Genomic DNA, 16,520 nt, shown 5'->3' on the forward strand with positions numbered 1-16,520 from the left:
TTGAATCTATGCACATAAAACTGATGATCATTAATTTGCCTCTTTCTGCATTAGGTATATATGTATGTATGAATGATATACATACATATATGTATATGTACATATAATATATACATGTAGATATACACATATTTTTACTTTTACAAAGTAGTCAACATTTTCTCTCTGAAGAAGCTGCCAAGGATTTCCTTGAGAGCTTACTCTAGCTTCACAGGTTGGAGATCTGTAGTCCAGAAAAATCGTTCTCAAGACTTACAAACTCCAAGTCAGAAGTGGATGTATCTATTGGGAGATTCCCCTTGAATTCCCCCCGCAAAAAACTGAACTAGGGAACTGTGTTGGCCCTTTGTAATTGCATGAATCACTAGCCTGGCCTCTCATGTCCCTCTTAAGTCTCTTATCCTTTGGATCATGTTACAGAAGTCCCAATAGATCAAAACAATATAGAATATGCCTAATGCTGAAAAAAAAATTTTGGATCCCTTTATCAGCACCCAATCTTTTCTACAGAATAATTAAAGAATCCTTTTTTGCATTTCATTAAGGCTAATCATTTTTTAAACTTGTCTTTTGGCTAAATCCCTAAAGGACATTTGATTTCTAACTCATCAGAGATGGGGGAGAAATGTACTTTATTCTGTTTTGGGTAAAGTCCACATATATGTTGAATTTCTAATCCATGAGAGATAGGAAACTAGATTTCAAAATGACCCTGTACTTCAAAATGTTTTCATGTTTGAACTCAGGGAATCTTTTCTTTTCTTTTCTTTTCTTTTCTTTTTTTTTTTTTTTAGTATATTGCTTAGTTTCTCAGTGAAATAAATGTTCTTCCCCCCAGGCAAGTGGTGCATTTTTGTTGATGCGGCAAATTACCCTCACTCATTGGTAGTTACCTGTCTGTTTCCGTGTTTCTCTAGTTCTGTTCTTTCCCAGGTTCAGATAAGTATAAAACATTCACTTCATGTTTCAGATATGAGTAGGTATAGAAAAAAAAAATCTGCATGGAATTTTAAAAATGCATTATTTCCAGGAAACAGTGATAGAAAAAAATTTCCTTGAGACCATCAAAATTTGGATACAAAACAACAGAGATCAATGCAGACTCCTGCATGGGTGGTAGGGTCCCAGATATAGAATTGGAAAGAAGCTTAAACATCACCTAATCCATCCTAGTCATTTTTACAATTAAGGAAACTGAGGCCCATAGAGAGTAAGTGACTTTCTCCAGGTCATACAGAAAGTTTAGTAGCAGAACTGGAATTCAAATTCAAATTATTGTAGTAGAACTACACCGTGCTGTCCCTGAAAGCACAAGAGCTTTGCATATTAAGTTGTGATTTTTCTCTTAAATGTAAACATATTGGGAAGAAGCAGAGATTTGGAGAAACCTTTAACCTGAAACTGTGCCACTTAAAAAAAAAATCCATGTATATCCTTATGAAGTCTTTATGTGTTCTCTTTTTATAAAGGAAATATGCAATTTCCTTGCAGATTCCTGCAAGACAAAGGAATGTGTCCAGTTTTCTTGTCCTGGTCATCAAATTTAAATTGTATTTCCAGGATCAAAGTGGCCATTTTCAATTTGTGGATTTACGTTTTGATTTCCACCTTCATTTATGACGCTGTTTTTAGTTATTATCCTGTACACATTTCTAAAAGTGGTGTCAGCACAACTTAATTGTGTTTGAACTCAATTTTTTCCTAAGCTGGGTGAAGAATATAAGTGTTGCCAGACTTCAAGCACTTACTTTAATATTTTTTATACAGAAGATTTGTTACCTGTATATAGGATTTTAATTTTGTTGACACCTGCTATGTCATCTCTGGAAAGAGAAAAGTGCATGTGTGCTCTGGCTGTAACAAAGGAGCCTTACATCCTAGTGAGAACACTTGGGCAGTAATGGAATAATCCCATTTTGGGGAGAAGTGTGACATGAATGTTAACCTGTCAGAATAATATGTTCCTCTAGAAGGCAGGTAAGATTGTGTAAGTGGTATAACAGGCAAACCATGTCTTGGAAGATAAAACTACATTGGAAGATATTTTATTTCTGTATTTGCGCCATTTCACTCCCAAATTTGCTTTTGCGGAATAGGAACTGGTGATTCCAGGGAGTGGATGAAATATGTTCCATTTTGGGAACTTTAGAGAAATATCAAATAAAAACTAGAACAATAACTTTAACATTAATTTTTAAAACCTACATTTGTAGCCAACAGCAAAAGCAAAAATGTTTTCTGAGAAATTAGAACTTCTGCTGAAGAAGACACTCCCAGTCATTGGAGTTGAGGCATTCAGGGCATAATGTAGACATAGACCTGGTATTGCCTTTTATACTTTTTTTTCATTTTAAATGATGTTAAAAAGCAAACAAGTTAATGCCATAAATTATAAGTCTATGTTGAGGGAGAACTGTACTTAAAAGGAAGTAACTGATTTCAGTCTTCCCTCTGTAACTTTTTGGTCAGTAGGTTTTCTTTACTCAGCATCTTTGTGGACAGGGCAGCTAGGTGGTGCACTGTATTGAGTGCTGGGCCTGAAGTCAGAAAGACCTGAATTCAAATCCAGCCTGGGCAAGTTACTTAACCTCTGTCTGCTTCGGTGTCCTCGTCCGTAAAAAGAGAATAAGAATAACTTCATCTGTAAAATGGAGATAATTATAACCTAACTCCCTGGATTGTTCTGAAGATAAAATGTAGTAATATTTATAAAGCTCTTTGAAAACTTTAAAGGACTGTGTAAATGTTAACTCATAAATAGGATGGAGAGGAAATTTTTATGTATTTCTTCTTAGTTTTAATAATTAAAACGAAAGGAAATGTTTCTACTGAAATTGGAAATGTGGGTTTAGCAAGACAAACTAAAGAACTATCTAAAACATTTTTATGTGCCCCAGATAGCGAATTATGAAAATAGCCTATCCAAAGATAGTTACCAAGTGGGCTCTCAGCACTGTCTTGTTCAATATGACAGAATCACAAAAGATCTGAATAAAAAGAGACCTCAAAGCCCATCTAGTTCATTATGTGCATGAATGAGAATCCCAACAAGAGGTCATTCAACCTCTTCTTGAAGACCACCAACAAAGAGGAATTCACTACTTCCTAAGGCAGACCAACTCAATTTTGGGATAGTTCTTTTTTTTCAAAATTGTATTTTCATGATATTTATCATGATCGTTTTATCAATGTCTTGTAAAAAGAAATAGAAGGCACCTAGGTAGTGCAGTGGATAGAGCCCTGTGGCTGGAGTCAGAAACACATGAGTTCAAATGCATTGACCCCAGGTGGATTACTTAATCTTTTTCTGCCTCAGTTTCCTCATCTCTAAAATAGGGATAATAATAGCACTTTTCTCCCAGGTTTGATGTGAGGATCAAAGGAGATAATATCTGTAAAGTCTTTAGCACACTGTCTTGCACATTGGATACTTGGGTGCTTAATAAATGTTTGTTTCCTTCCTTTTCAAATTTTTAGATGACACAAAGTGAATACATTGAATGACAGAATCAAACAATAAACATTTATTTAGTGTCTACTATATTTCAGCCTCTGTGCTCAGTATTGGGGATGCAAAAAGAAGCAAAGATAGTCCCTGCCCTCAAAACATAAACCCACAAATATAAAATGTCCGCTTGAAATACAATTTAAATTAGATGGCCAGTGCAAGAAAACCTGTGACTTGCAGAAATGGGAATAAATATGAAATCCAGCAGGCGCCCTGGATGTATCCAAGCAGAGATTTGAATGACTTCCCATCAATGATATTTCAGAGAAATTCCTTCCTGAGTTGGTTGAGAGATAGAAGTAGAAGACTTCCAAGACCCCTTCCACTCCTAAGACCCTTCCCATTCAGCTTGGTGACAAATCTAAATGTTTCCCTCCAGATATAAGACGCATGTCCATCAATTCACCTAGACTGGGTCTTCAAAGAATCAATGTATGGACTATCACTAGGTCCAAAGATAAAGCCCAGCTATCTTCAAAAGACCCCCAGAGCTTATACTGGGATGACACAACTCTCAAGACCACAACACAGTGAAGCATCTGAGTACTTGAGGAGATGACTACTTTAGTGGAGATTTGTCAAGTGTACAACCAATACTAAAAACCATAAATCTAGAATTTACGGTCCCAAAGGGTTTCCTATAATCATGTAAATCTATGAGAATCAGGTTATTGTTTTTTAGTTGAACCAATGAATCCAATACTACTTCATTCCTTCAAGGACAAGGTAGCAATGAATAAGGATTCAGTTTTTTAAAAATAATCTTGTCTATTAGTTTAAAGCCAGAAAAATTAGAGTTAAGATACAACACTTATTTTTTCATCTGAATTGGCTATAATAGTAGGCTATTTCCTTTATTTTTAGATTGACTGTCCTTTTGTTGTTAAAGAGAATTTCATAAAATCAAGTTCCAAAATATTTCCCCAAGGCAAAATACAGAAGGTCTTTTGCTGTAAGTCTGGCCAACTAGAACAAACAGTATGGAAAAAATTATTCAGATAGCTTACTTTAAATCAGAGTTTATTTTTGGTAGAACCTTTTTTGGTTAAATCCTAGATTAGAGCTTGTATATCTTGTATATCCTTGAATGTTTCTCATAGGACTAAAGGAGGAACAATGTTTGTGCTATCAGTGGCAGGTTAGGTTGTATGTAATAACACTGACTGATATTCTGTGATCCTTTAAGGTTTATGGAATATTTTGTTTGTCAGGCCTCTTAGCTCAATGTTAGCGTCCTACAAAAGACTCTTTATTCTCCAATGAATGGGTTCATGCTTCTTCCACTCTCACCTCCAACTGTCTAATATGATCATGTTGATCAAGCCAATTTAACAAATACTTGTTAGGTATGTACCATCTCCAGTACAAGGAAGGAATGACACCCTCTTTGCCTCAAGGAACTTACACTCTACTAGGGGATATAACATTGAAACAGATGAGTGAATTACACAGCAATTTGAGAAGATAGTAGATATGAAGAGAGTTCTTGAAGGAGGGGGTATAGCTTAGCTGTATCTTGAAAGAAGAGAAGTATTCTGAAAGGTAGAGATGAGAAGGGGGTACATTCTTTGTATGGAGGATGACTTCTGAGCTTTCACCAAGGCCAGAGTTGGAAGGCAGAACTTGGGGGACACATAGTCACATTATTGAATAAAACATAAATGCTTGCAGGGAAATCATGTTAAATAAGGTGGAAAGTTAAGTAGGGGCCAGGTTGAATGCCAAGCTAAGAAGTCTGTATTTTTTGAAATGGGAAATGGTGTGGACAGACGTGCCTCAGAGGACTGTTTTTGCAGCTGAATGAAAGACTGGTCAGATGGATGCTTAGAGACCAATAAGAAGGCTATTCCAATCATCTGGGACAGCACCTGCTACGAGGTGATGGCTTTAGGGGTGGAAGAAAGGGACCAGATGTTGGGAAGATAGAATTGTCACTACTTAGAAATTAATTGACTGTGGGGGTGGGAATGAGGGGGAGGGTGATAAACCTGATTAAGTGGGAAGATATTGCTAGCCTCTACAGAAACAAGGAAGTTTGGAGGAGATGAGGTTTTTAGGGTAGGGATGGTGTGTCAGTGGGAGAAAGGGAATGAATTCCATTTTTCGATGAGTTGCATTTGATATGCTAATAGAACATCCAGAGGCTATTCACCTGGAATACTCTTTCCTTGACCCTATGGATGTCTATCCTTTGAGACACCCCTGGAAGCATCCTTTGATTTCTCTAGCCCATGTTCGTATAAGCAAAGAATTTAGAGCTAGAAAGAACCTTATGGGTTATTTAGTCCAACACTGTCATTTACCCCTGCCTGAAGTCACTAGGTAGTTCCTATCAGAGCCTGGATTTGAATCTGTCTTCACATTCCAAATTCAGTGTCTTATGAGGCAGCTGGGTGGCACAGTGAGCTTGAAGTCAGGAAGAGGCACTTAACTGTAAATAGTCTTATATTGATCACTATTTTTCTTCACAGTGTAATTTTTTTGTCTCCACTTAACTTGCAAATTCCTTAAGAGGAAGAACCATGTTTTTCTCTTACCCCAAGTTTATCGCTACACTTCTATGTTTGAATGTTTCACCTTCCTCTTCTGAATTTTATTATCAATCACTTTTAAAAAAAAAAAACTTAATTCAACTAGCATATGAAAAATCATGATAGTATAATGACCTTTCTAGGTGCTTAATGAACAAATACTTCCCTGTACAACAGCCCTGTAAGGAACGGCCAAATATTACCACTTCCATTTTGTAGATGAGGAGCTGAGATTACAGAGGATGAGTGACTTGCTTACTAAAGTCACACAGGTGGTAGCAGAATCAACATCTGAAATCAAGTTTGGAAACCAACAGACTCTTCCAATGATGCTACTTTGACTTTTGTCTGTAATCATACAACTAATAAGTACCTGAACCAGGACTTGAACCACAGGGTCTTCTGACTCAGTTCTCTTTTTGTCACACCCTGCTTGATTTTGTTAGTCTGGGTCACTTGTATTAAAAGTTTATTTCAAACTGTCCAATTAGTAGCTTCTCTGGAATGGACATCTCAATTCACTTCCAAGTTGGTCCATGTGTTAATTTCCCTGTTAGTTTCTATTCATATTTCCAATGTGGCCAAAAGCAATCATGATCAGATGGGGTTGGAGACCAGATTTTGCAATTTCATTTTAAGCCAGAAGTCTATTTGTCAAATGAAGATAAAGCTCTCCTGCAGGGATACTTGTAGAAGCTTGATTGCTGAGGCTACTTACTTTCTGCCTTTTCAAATCTGCTCTTTAAAAAGCATATCAACAACAACAAAAAAGAAAAAGAAGAAAGAATCTTTTAGAGTTTTCTAATTAAGCAATTAGCAGGAATAAATTAACTTTGCACCTTGGCTTTTATATTTTGAGTCTTTAGAGAAAAAGAATAAAATTTAAAACTATATTTTCAAGGGCAGATAGGTGGTATAGCAGATAAAGTACCAGTCTTGAAATCAGGAAGATTTGTGTTCAAATGTATCTCAAATACTTACTAGCTTTATATGACTCAAGGCAAGTCATTTAGCCAATTTGCTCTGTAAAATGGGGACAAAAATAGTACCCACCATACAGGATTACTATGATGTTCCAATGAGGTAACAACTGTAAAGCATTTAGCAGAGTGCCTGGCACATAGCAAACTACTTAAAAATTAGCTAGAAACAATAAAAATATTACTTTTTACATATTAACTTCATTCCTCCTCTCTAAGTAATACTTTCTGCACTAAAACAAGCAACCTCTCATTTTCAACATTATTTCTATAAGTAAACAGATAATCTTTAACAGCCTATTGTATACAAATTTCAGTCACAAGCAATATATTCTTCTAAATATAGAAGAGATAAAACTTTACCTCTCATTCCCTCTTGGGTATTCAGATCCAGAGAGACAAATCATTTGTAAAAGATTCTCTCCATTGGTGGAGATTGGTTACTTAATGTTCTTGGCAGAGTTGTGTAGAGCTAGAGAGGAGAGTCTTAAGTAAAACCCTTAGTTACAGATATAATTGCAAGCAGTGCAAAACAATATCGTAAAGTTCAGTGAAAGGGGATTAGATGTGCTTTTCAGAATCTGAATCTATAGGGAAAATCACCACTATTCCCATTCATTTTGGTTTCATTCTGTGTGTTCTGATTGCTAAGTAGTGAGCAGACCAAAGTACACATAAGAAACCACATGAGACTGACTGTCCTTTGGAAGGGCAGGTCAACTGATATCACACATAGTACTACTGCAGACGACAGGAAGGGAGAACCTTGGACCTCCCCCAGCCCAGCCATTGCCAGCATCTTGGGACTCATTTTTGCCTTCTTCTTCTGGGTCTCTCATGTATCACCTAAAACCCCTCACAAGAACTGGGCTGGTTTGACTAGAGTATACCAGCAATGAAGACACTATAAAACTGGGGTAAAGTCCCCTGGATCCGTGAAGAGTCTCTGATGCTTATCTCTAAAGTCTAGTCCTCAGCTGAGCTGTTTCACTTCCTGATTGTTGCTAAACTATGAACTCTAGTGCTTGAAGAAAAGCAAGCTTAATTATATGGCACGAGGAAGAAAATGGAGATTTTGGTGGACTTCTTGAAGGGGTCTTGAGCTGAGAGGGCACTAATTCTTTATTCTGGACGTTTTTGCTTTGAAAATTGTGGCTTCCTTTTCCTCAGTGCAAGTAATTTTATGAACTACTAGAGTTTATTGACTATGATTATGATCTCTCTGGCTCATGAGAACAGAGAAAGGGAAAGAGAAAAGAGGAGAAAAAAAGGAGAAATGTTTCCTTAGGATAACTAGGCAAGAAATAGACAAATAAAAGAAAAAAGGGGGTCTAAAGAAAATGTGTGTATCCTTGTGTGTACATTAGAGATTGTTTGAGGTAAAATTACCTCAGCAGTGATTAAGAGAAGGAAGAGGAGATGTCGGGACAGGACTAGCACAGAGTATCCTTAAGAGAAAAGAAAGGAAGTAGTTGCAAAGAGCTGCTGAGTCAGACACTTCCTTTAGTCTGTGACACCTTAATTATAGTCCAAAATTGGGAGGGAGGAGAATGAAAGTCATTAGACTGTAGGACTGTTGGGGAAAAGAATAAATGGTGTGTAGACTAGACAAGATATTTGGAGATTGAAGATAATAAGGATGAAAGTGATCTACATGAACAATCTCATGTATCTAGATCTAAATCCTCCCCATCCCTGCACTACATGCTTAGCTTCTCTGAAAGATCCATTCCCCTAGTAGACAGACTGCTTCATGCTTCTCTAAGGATTAGGAAATACTTAAAGATGATTGTTAACCTTATTTTTTACTCCAGGATGAGCTTTATATTATTTGGTGAAACTGTTGTACCTGATACAATTGCACTTAAACCTTTGGCAAACTGCCTGGTTCTAGTAGTATGAGGTCAGATTCCCAAGACCTCTATCATGACTATTGACATCTGCATGTTATGAACAATTGTTATTGCAAATACACTTAACAGGCTGGACTGTGTCCTTCAAATTCAGTCACTAGCTATATGCTCTTCTAAACACAAAGGAGAGAATGATTACTATCCAGTCCCTTCTTATGTTTTCATATCCAGACAGATAACTATATAAAATGAGAATGGGGAGATACCATGTAGGAAGGGCAGTCATGGATCATCCTGTAGCCTGGGACCTTGTTCTCTCAGTCAACTCAGATGTCACTTATTTCCCCACATTCCCTCCCCTTCCATTGCTGAACCCAGAGACTTTTCTAAAAGTTCCAGGGTTTCAGGATACTCCCTATGGTGATAAGTGAAAGGTAGAAGGTGGGTAGGGATGTTTCTGAATTCCTTTTATTAAGAATAGAATTGTTTCCCTTCTCCTTATAGGTACATATCTTTCCCTCCCTGTCATAATTTATGATCCATAACTTTTTTCCTTGGGAAAATGTACAAAACCCAGGAATGGAGGGAAATGTATTGAGGGGAAGAGAAATGAGGAAGAGGTACAGGGATGGGGATGATGACTTGGCAGCTGCTTAAGGACTTCAGATTCCAAAGTGAAGGTGTCTCACAGGGTCATCAGTATAAAGGAGAAAGTCCCAGAAAGAAAGATATGATGTAAAATTACCATGTGCTAAAAATTTAAATAAATAAAACTGATTCTTGTTCCTCACTACCAGATTGGAAAACAATTGGGATAGAAATTATGGCAACCCATGCTGCTGTTGAATGACCCCTTTTCCTGTAGTGCTAAATCTCTAAGAGGACTAAGTGCCTTTCAGCTTTTAGGTATTCTTTCATATTTTTTTTTCTTGAAAACTATCACCTAACTAGCTGAAAAAAAGGCTAGGGTAATGTTTTACATTAGAGTTCTAAGACATATTTGGTCAAAAATCAAAGCAGTAAGCCCTTCTTTTTAAAAAGTCAGTCTAAATTATTTTCAGCTTAAATACTCAAATGGTCATTTGGGAGCAATACATGGAGAACAGTATTGGAGTTTAAAGTATAGGAGAGGAAGCACCATCAATCGACTTGCATTTAAGATGTCAGCTGCTGTTTTGCTTTATGACTACCTATAGAATTTCCTTATCATTTGGGAGTTTAAAATGTTGTCAGATTTAGGTGGGCAGGAGATGATCCAACAAAGCATAAAAACTATACTTTTATAGACAAAGCTCAACCCTTTCATCTTATCATTTTTTCATGTCATTCTTATGTGTTAGGGTATTTAAGCATATATATACACACATACATATGTATATGTGTGTGTATACATACAAATATACATACATATATGTTTATGTATATATACACACATGTGTGCGCATATGTGTATGTGTGTATATATATGTCTTTATATATATATCTAATATGTATATTTATATATATATATATAAAGATTGATTTGTATGACTGCTCCAGTCATTATACTTCTGTCAACCTTAGTTTCTTTGTCTATAAAATGGTTATATTGCTCTACATAATGGCTAAAATTCCTTCCAGATCTGATCGTCTTTGTCTCTGTCTCTGTCTCTGTCTCTCTCTCTCCTTCCTCTTTAACTCTTGTTTTTCCTTTCCTTCTTTTACATCTCTCATTCCCTTCCTTTATTTTTTCTTTGTCCCCTTCTTTATTCCCTTTCTTTCCTTCTTCCTTTCAACAAGAATTCACTAACTAATCCCTATACCTGTTTCATGATGTAAAAGAATAATTGCTTTAGGGAGTTCTGGTCTCTTTGCATATCTAAAATCCTGGGACTTTCCCTGGTATTCATATGTGTACAGAGAAACCTGTGGTAATATCGAAGCAGCTCTTCCCTTTCTTATTTGAAGATCTAAATAGGTAAGTTTTCATCCAGTCTTGGGGCTTTCCTGTTCCGCACAACTCTAACCGCAATAATTATTTTTTGACAGTTGGAGTAATGTCTGTATTGTTGTATACTGGCAGCTGTTCTGTGCTTCATCACTCCTCTTGTTATATAGTTCCCTCGACAATGACAGATTTGCTATCTCTGTTTTGCAGTTCATATAGCAAATTTTAGATCTCTTTCAGGGTTATCCTATTTTGTTCTTATTCCGTTGATTACAATCACCCAAGTGTACAACCTACGGCTGCATCAATGTGACACCTCCCCTATCCCCCGCCCCATGACAGAGCTTCAGCTTAGTGTTTACTTCACTTGATATATAGGTAGAAGCACTTTTGTATAAAGCACGTTTACATCAAACTGAGACTATTGCATTCTTCGACCTTTTATAGAAACTGAGATAGCTAATGAAATGAAGAAAATGAAATTTATCCTTATGGATTCCATTCAGAGGCATTAGTTGAGCATCGATCCTATGGAAGGTACTAGGAGGCAAAAATGAAAACTGAAGCAGTCTCTCCTTAAGAGAGTTTATAGTCAAGTGTCTTAGTCTTAGAGCTGGAAGGGATCTTAGAGTCTTGTTTCACAGATGAAGAAATTGAAGCCCAGAGGGATTGCGACTTGCCCAGAGGGCATGCAGTGAGATCTGAACTCAGGTCTTCCTAACTTCAAATCTGGGATCCTATCCACTATTCCACACTGCCTCTCCTTAGTCTACTAGAGGAAATATGACCAGTCCATAAGTAAGAATGATGCAGTGTATAGTAGGAGAAATTGAATTTTTAAGAGACAGCCATTAAGTGTCATGGGCAAGGCACATGGGGCTAGGTATTTAAAATTTTTCAATGACACAAATCCTGCTCTCAGTGAGATTACAGTCTACTGAGGGAGCTGTGAAATGGGGATGGGGAGATACCATGTTGGAAGGGCAGTCATGCCTCAGTCTATAGCCTGGGACCTTGTTTTCTGGGTCAGATACACACACACACACACACACACACACACACACACACATACATATAAGGAGTGGTGAGGACAATATGGGCATTTGGAGTATCAGAGAAAGTTTCATATAGGACGTGGCCCCTGAGTAGAGCCGTGAAAGAACAAAAGGATATCAGTGGTTGAGATGAAGAAACAAATTCTAGGTGTGCTTCGGACATCATTAGCTTCTATGAATCCACATAGTCAAGAGATGGTGAGATGGGATCAGGGGAGAGTAAGTAGTACAATTTAGTAGCACTATATATAGAGGGGTGAAAGGGTCTAGGTTAACATAGGAATGGGAAAAGTTTGGAATTAGGACATGGAGAGCCTTAAATTCCAGACTCAAGAGTTTATATCTTTTCCAAAGAGCAACTTGTGTAATAACTGAACAGGTGAGATCACCAAGGGAATATGGCAAGAAGAAAGGACTTGAGGGCCTGTCTTTTCTTCCTGTACCACTTTCCATAGTACATATCCAGTTCTAATGTCAATTCCCCCAGTTATCTATAAAGATAACTTTTAATATTCATTTAAAAAATATTTTGAGTTTCAAATTTTCTCTCCCTCCCTCTTCTCCCTCTTCCCTGAGATAGTAAACAATTTGGTATAGGTTATACATGTTCCATCATCCAAAACATATCATCATATTAGTCATGTAAAAGAAGACACAGAGCCAAAGGAAAACACATACACACACACAAATACAGAAAGTGAAAAATATTATGCTGAGATCTGCATTCAAAGTCCATCAATTCTTTCTCTGGCGGTGAATGGCATCTTCACCATGAGTCCTTTGGAATTGTCTGAGATCATTGTGTTGCTGAAAAGAGCAACATCACTCACAGTTGGCCATTGTACAGTATTGAAAGAGTTTGCTGGAACTGATTTATGAAGGAGCTTTGAATTTCAGGATAAGCAATGTGGACTTAATATGGTGGGCTATGGAGAGTGATCAGAAGCTGTATAATGTAGTAAAGTAGAAGGAGAAGTGGGGCAGCTAGGTGGTGCAATGGATAGAGTGCCAGGACTGGACTGAGGAAGACTCATCTTCCTGTGTTCAAATCTGACCTCACACACTTATTAGCTAGCAGCCCCCCCAGGTAGTTATAATAATGGCAATGGAAAGGGATGGTGATAAGATAATTATAAAGGTTTGGACAGAACTTCATAATCTCAGCATTGGAAGGGACCTCATGTCATTTAATCCAGTCTATATCCAGTGAGGAATCTTTTCTGCAATACAACTTCCCAGTGGTCATCTAACTTTTGCATAAGGATCCACTTCCCCCATTGACATTCCACTCCATTTTGGGGTAACACGTTATCAGGAAGGTTTTCCTGACATCAAATCTTAACCTGCCTGCTTGCAATTTTCACCCATTTCTCCCTGTGGGACTAACCAGACTGAGATAAATGCACATGACAGCCTTGCAAGTACTCAAAGATAACTACCATGCCTTCTGACCCCCACAAGTCTTCTTTTGTCCAGAGAAGACCCTCATTTCCTTCAAATGATTCTCATATGGCATCATTTCAAAGACCTTTATTATCCTGGTTATCTCCTCCAGATGTTCTCCAGCTTTGCCCATGTCCTTCCTAAAATGCAGTTGCTGGAACAGATCTTACCATGGCAGGGCAGGACTACCACCTCCCTCTACACCTCTTATATTTATTGTCTTGGCTGCCTTATCATAGTATTGACTCATATCGAGCTTACATATCACTTAAATCCTCATATCAAGCCTCTCTTATCTTCATTTGTGAAGTTGACTTTTTGATCCCAAGTGCATAACTATTAAATTTCACTTTATAATATTTGGCCCAATGTTCTTACCTGTTGAGGACTTGACTCAATCTTGACTGTCAAATAGAGATTTACTCCAGCTGGTATATTGACTTAGAAAATATATCTATGTTGTATTTTATATTTTTTTTCATTTAGTTAAACATTTCCCATTTACATTTTAATCTGGTTCAAGCCCCATTTGGTGCCGATCTGAGTTTGACACTTCTGATCCAAGGTACTAGATATATCTCTCCCATCTTCACGTCACCTGACAATTTGTCCTCTATGACTTTATCCAAGTCATTGATAAAAATGCTAAACAGGACAGGGCCAAACACAGATCCTGGAGAACTGCAATGGTAATCTCTCCCTAAAAGGATATTTAATGTCTATTGATGCCCCTTTGGTCCCAACCATTCAATCTATTTTAAAACCTCTTAACTATAAATTTATCTGTACACTTACTGCCATGTTTTCCAAAATAATAGCATGTGATGCTTTTATCAGATGTTTTGTTAAAATCAAGGGAAATGCTATCTAAATAGCAGAAGCACTTTCACTACCCCCAGTAAAAAGAAAGAAGTTGGCCTATAAGGTTAGAGATATTCAGATGGACTTTAAGGGGTGTTTAAAAGTAAAAAGTAAGATTCTTGTGGCTTTTTGGTTACCCAAGAACATTGTGGACCAGCATATTTCCCTTTTTATACCTCAACGTGCTTCTTTGAAACTTATAGCTTCAGATTTTCACTGCCCTGAATGAGGTCACCATTCTTTAGAAACAGGAAGCTAATCCAAGTTAATAATTATCAGCTAAGTGGCCCAGTGGATACAGCATTAGACTTGGAGTCAGGAAATTCTGAGCTCGTTTAGTTTCAGACACTTACTGGCTGTGTGACTCTGGGCAAGTCACTTAAACTCTTTCTGCCTCAGCTTCCTCAGCTATCAAATGGGAATAATATTAAATCTGAGAATTAAATGACATCATATTTTTAAAGTGCTTTGCAGTCCTTACGGTACTCTAAAAATGCTAGCTGTGAATTCATAAAAGCTTACATGAAGTGAAAAGGATTAATATATGTATACACTCCCCAAATATACATATTACTTTAAGATCTTCGTAGAATTTCTTATTATATCATCTGAGCCTCTTGACAATCCTGTAAAGTAGGTACAAATTATCCCCACTTTATATGAGGAAATTTAGACTCAATGAAGTCAAATTCCACAAGCAGTAATTATCAGAGGCAGAATCTCTAACAGGGGGCTTCTTAACTTTATAGTCCAGCTTATGACCTACCATGCAACATAACATCTACTTGACACATTTTATTTCTATGCCATTTTTGTAATGTAGGAAGCCCCAATTAAATGGGAGTCTTCTTTCTAGGGCTGGGTAGAATTCAAGGACGTATTTAATGCAGGTGTTGTCATTTTATTCAGTAATATCTTCTGTTTTCATTTGAGGGTGAACCTGGCTTGCCTGGAACAGCAGGACAGAATGGAACACCTGGGCCTAAGGTTAGTTAAAAAAAAAAAATCATGTAAATTTGTAGTGTGCTATAAAGATCTGCATAAAAATCATGTGATTACCATTTTTGATGTGCCTGATAAACTAAATTTGTGTGACCTTCTTTGCCATTAACACCATGCCACAATAGATTTCTCTTTATACTAAGTGAAAAGAAGTACTGCTTGTGACATTCTGACTCATATTCTTCCTGATTTAGAAAACAAGGAGGATATAATTTAGTCTCCTTCATCACCCCAGACTTTTTCCTTCCTTTTTTCAATTTTATTGACATATTTTGCATTCATATTCACTCTTATTTTCAAATATTTCCCTCTCACCTCCCCAGCCCAGGGAGCTATCCCTTGTGACAAGAGGGGGAAAACAGTATAGCACAAGTAAACAATGCATCCACACCCATGGTCCCCAACTTTACAAAGAAAGCAAGGAGGTCCATTTCTCAGCTCTTCTTCAGAGTGCAGCTTGGCCATTATAACTTCATAGCATTTAGTTTTGCTTGCTTTATTGCTGTTTTCTTTCCCTTTATATTATTATAGTCATTTTTTCTTTATCTTACTTTTTTACTTTACTCAGTATTTCATAGATTTTTCCCATACCTCCCCATATTCTTTATGGATATAAATTTTTTTCTTCTCTTTTCTTTCTTTTTTTAGTGGCTGGGTTTTCCTCTTTCTTCTAGGCTAGAAATTCAGGGACTTATCACTGGCCTTGTCTCTCTCTGATTATCATTAGAGGTTTGACCTGCTCCATCCCAACCTGGGGCAGTTTGACATTCCATACATAACCTGGTGGTCCCTCACTCCCAGGGGTTTGCCATATTGTTGTTGCTGCACTTAGTGCAGACATTCAATCACCTTAGCCCACAACAGCGAGGATTCCCATTCTCAAGAGGTCCACAACATTAGTCTCCCCAGTAACTGGGATTACCACCATAGACCACCATGCCTAACCTATTTTATCAATGGATACAGCAAAATATTTTTCTATCGTGTTGCTGTAACACAACTTGTTTATGTTATTTTCTTAATCATTGGGCATCTATATGGTTTCTGGCTTATTTCCAGCCACAGAAAATTGGCAGAGATTATTGGCTATCATTAGAAATCCCTGATTCCAAGATGACTTTGTTTCCCTGGTGGCCAATGAACAATAGCTCTCATTTATATTCCTCCAAGCAGTCTAAGTATCATTGTCTTCATTTTATAGATAAGGAAGTTGAACTTCCTCTCTGCAATCAGGGCAAACATTCACACCTAAGTCTTCTGCTGCAAAATCTAGTGTGTTTTCTGCTCCTCCATGATGACTTTCTGTAAAATCATAGACCATGTATATGTTGCCTGGAATTTTCTGTTCTTTCGAATGATT

General features: G+C 37.2%; 1 protein-coding gene across 1 annotated transcript in view; it reads left to right on the forward strand.

The window, feature by feature from the left end:
- The window catches only part of COL25A1 (collagen type XXV alpha 1 chain), a 568,912-nt gene that overhangs the window by 436,629 nt on the left and 115,763 nt on the right, over positions 1–16,520 (forward strand). Inside the window, exon 13 of the mRNA XM_072623878.1 lies at positions 15,092–15,145. Within this exon, the coding sequence (XP_072479979.1) occupies positions 15,092–15,145 (54 nt within the window). The remainder of the gene's footprint in view (positions 1–15,091; positions 15,146–16,520) is intronic.

The sequence above is a fragment of the Notamacropus eugenii genome, chromosome 7, assembly GCF_028372415.1.
Source record: "Notamacropus eugenii isolate mMacEug1 chromosome 7, mMacEug1.pri_v2, whole genome shotgun sequence".
NCBI classification, from domain to species: domain Eukaryota; kingdom Metazoa; phylum Chordata; class Mammalia; order Diprotodontia; family Macropodidae; genus Notamacropus; species Notamacropus eugenii.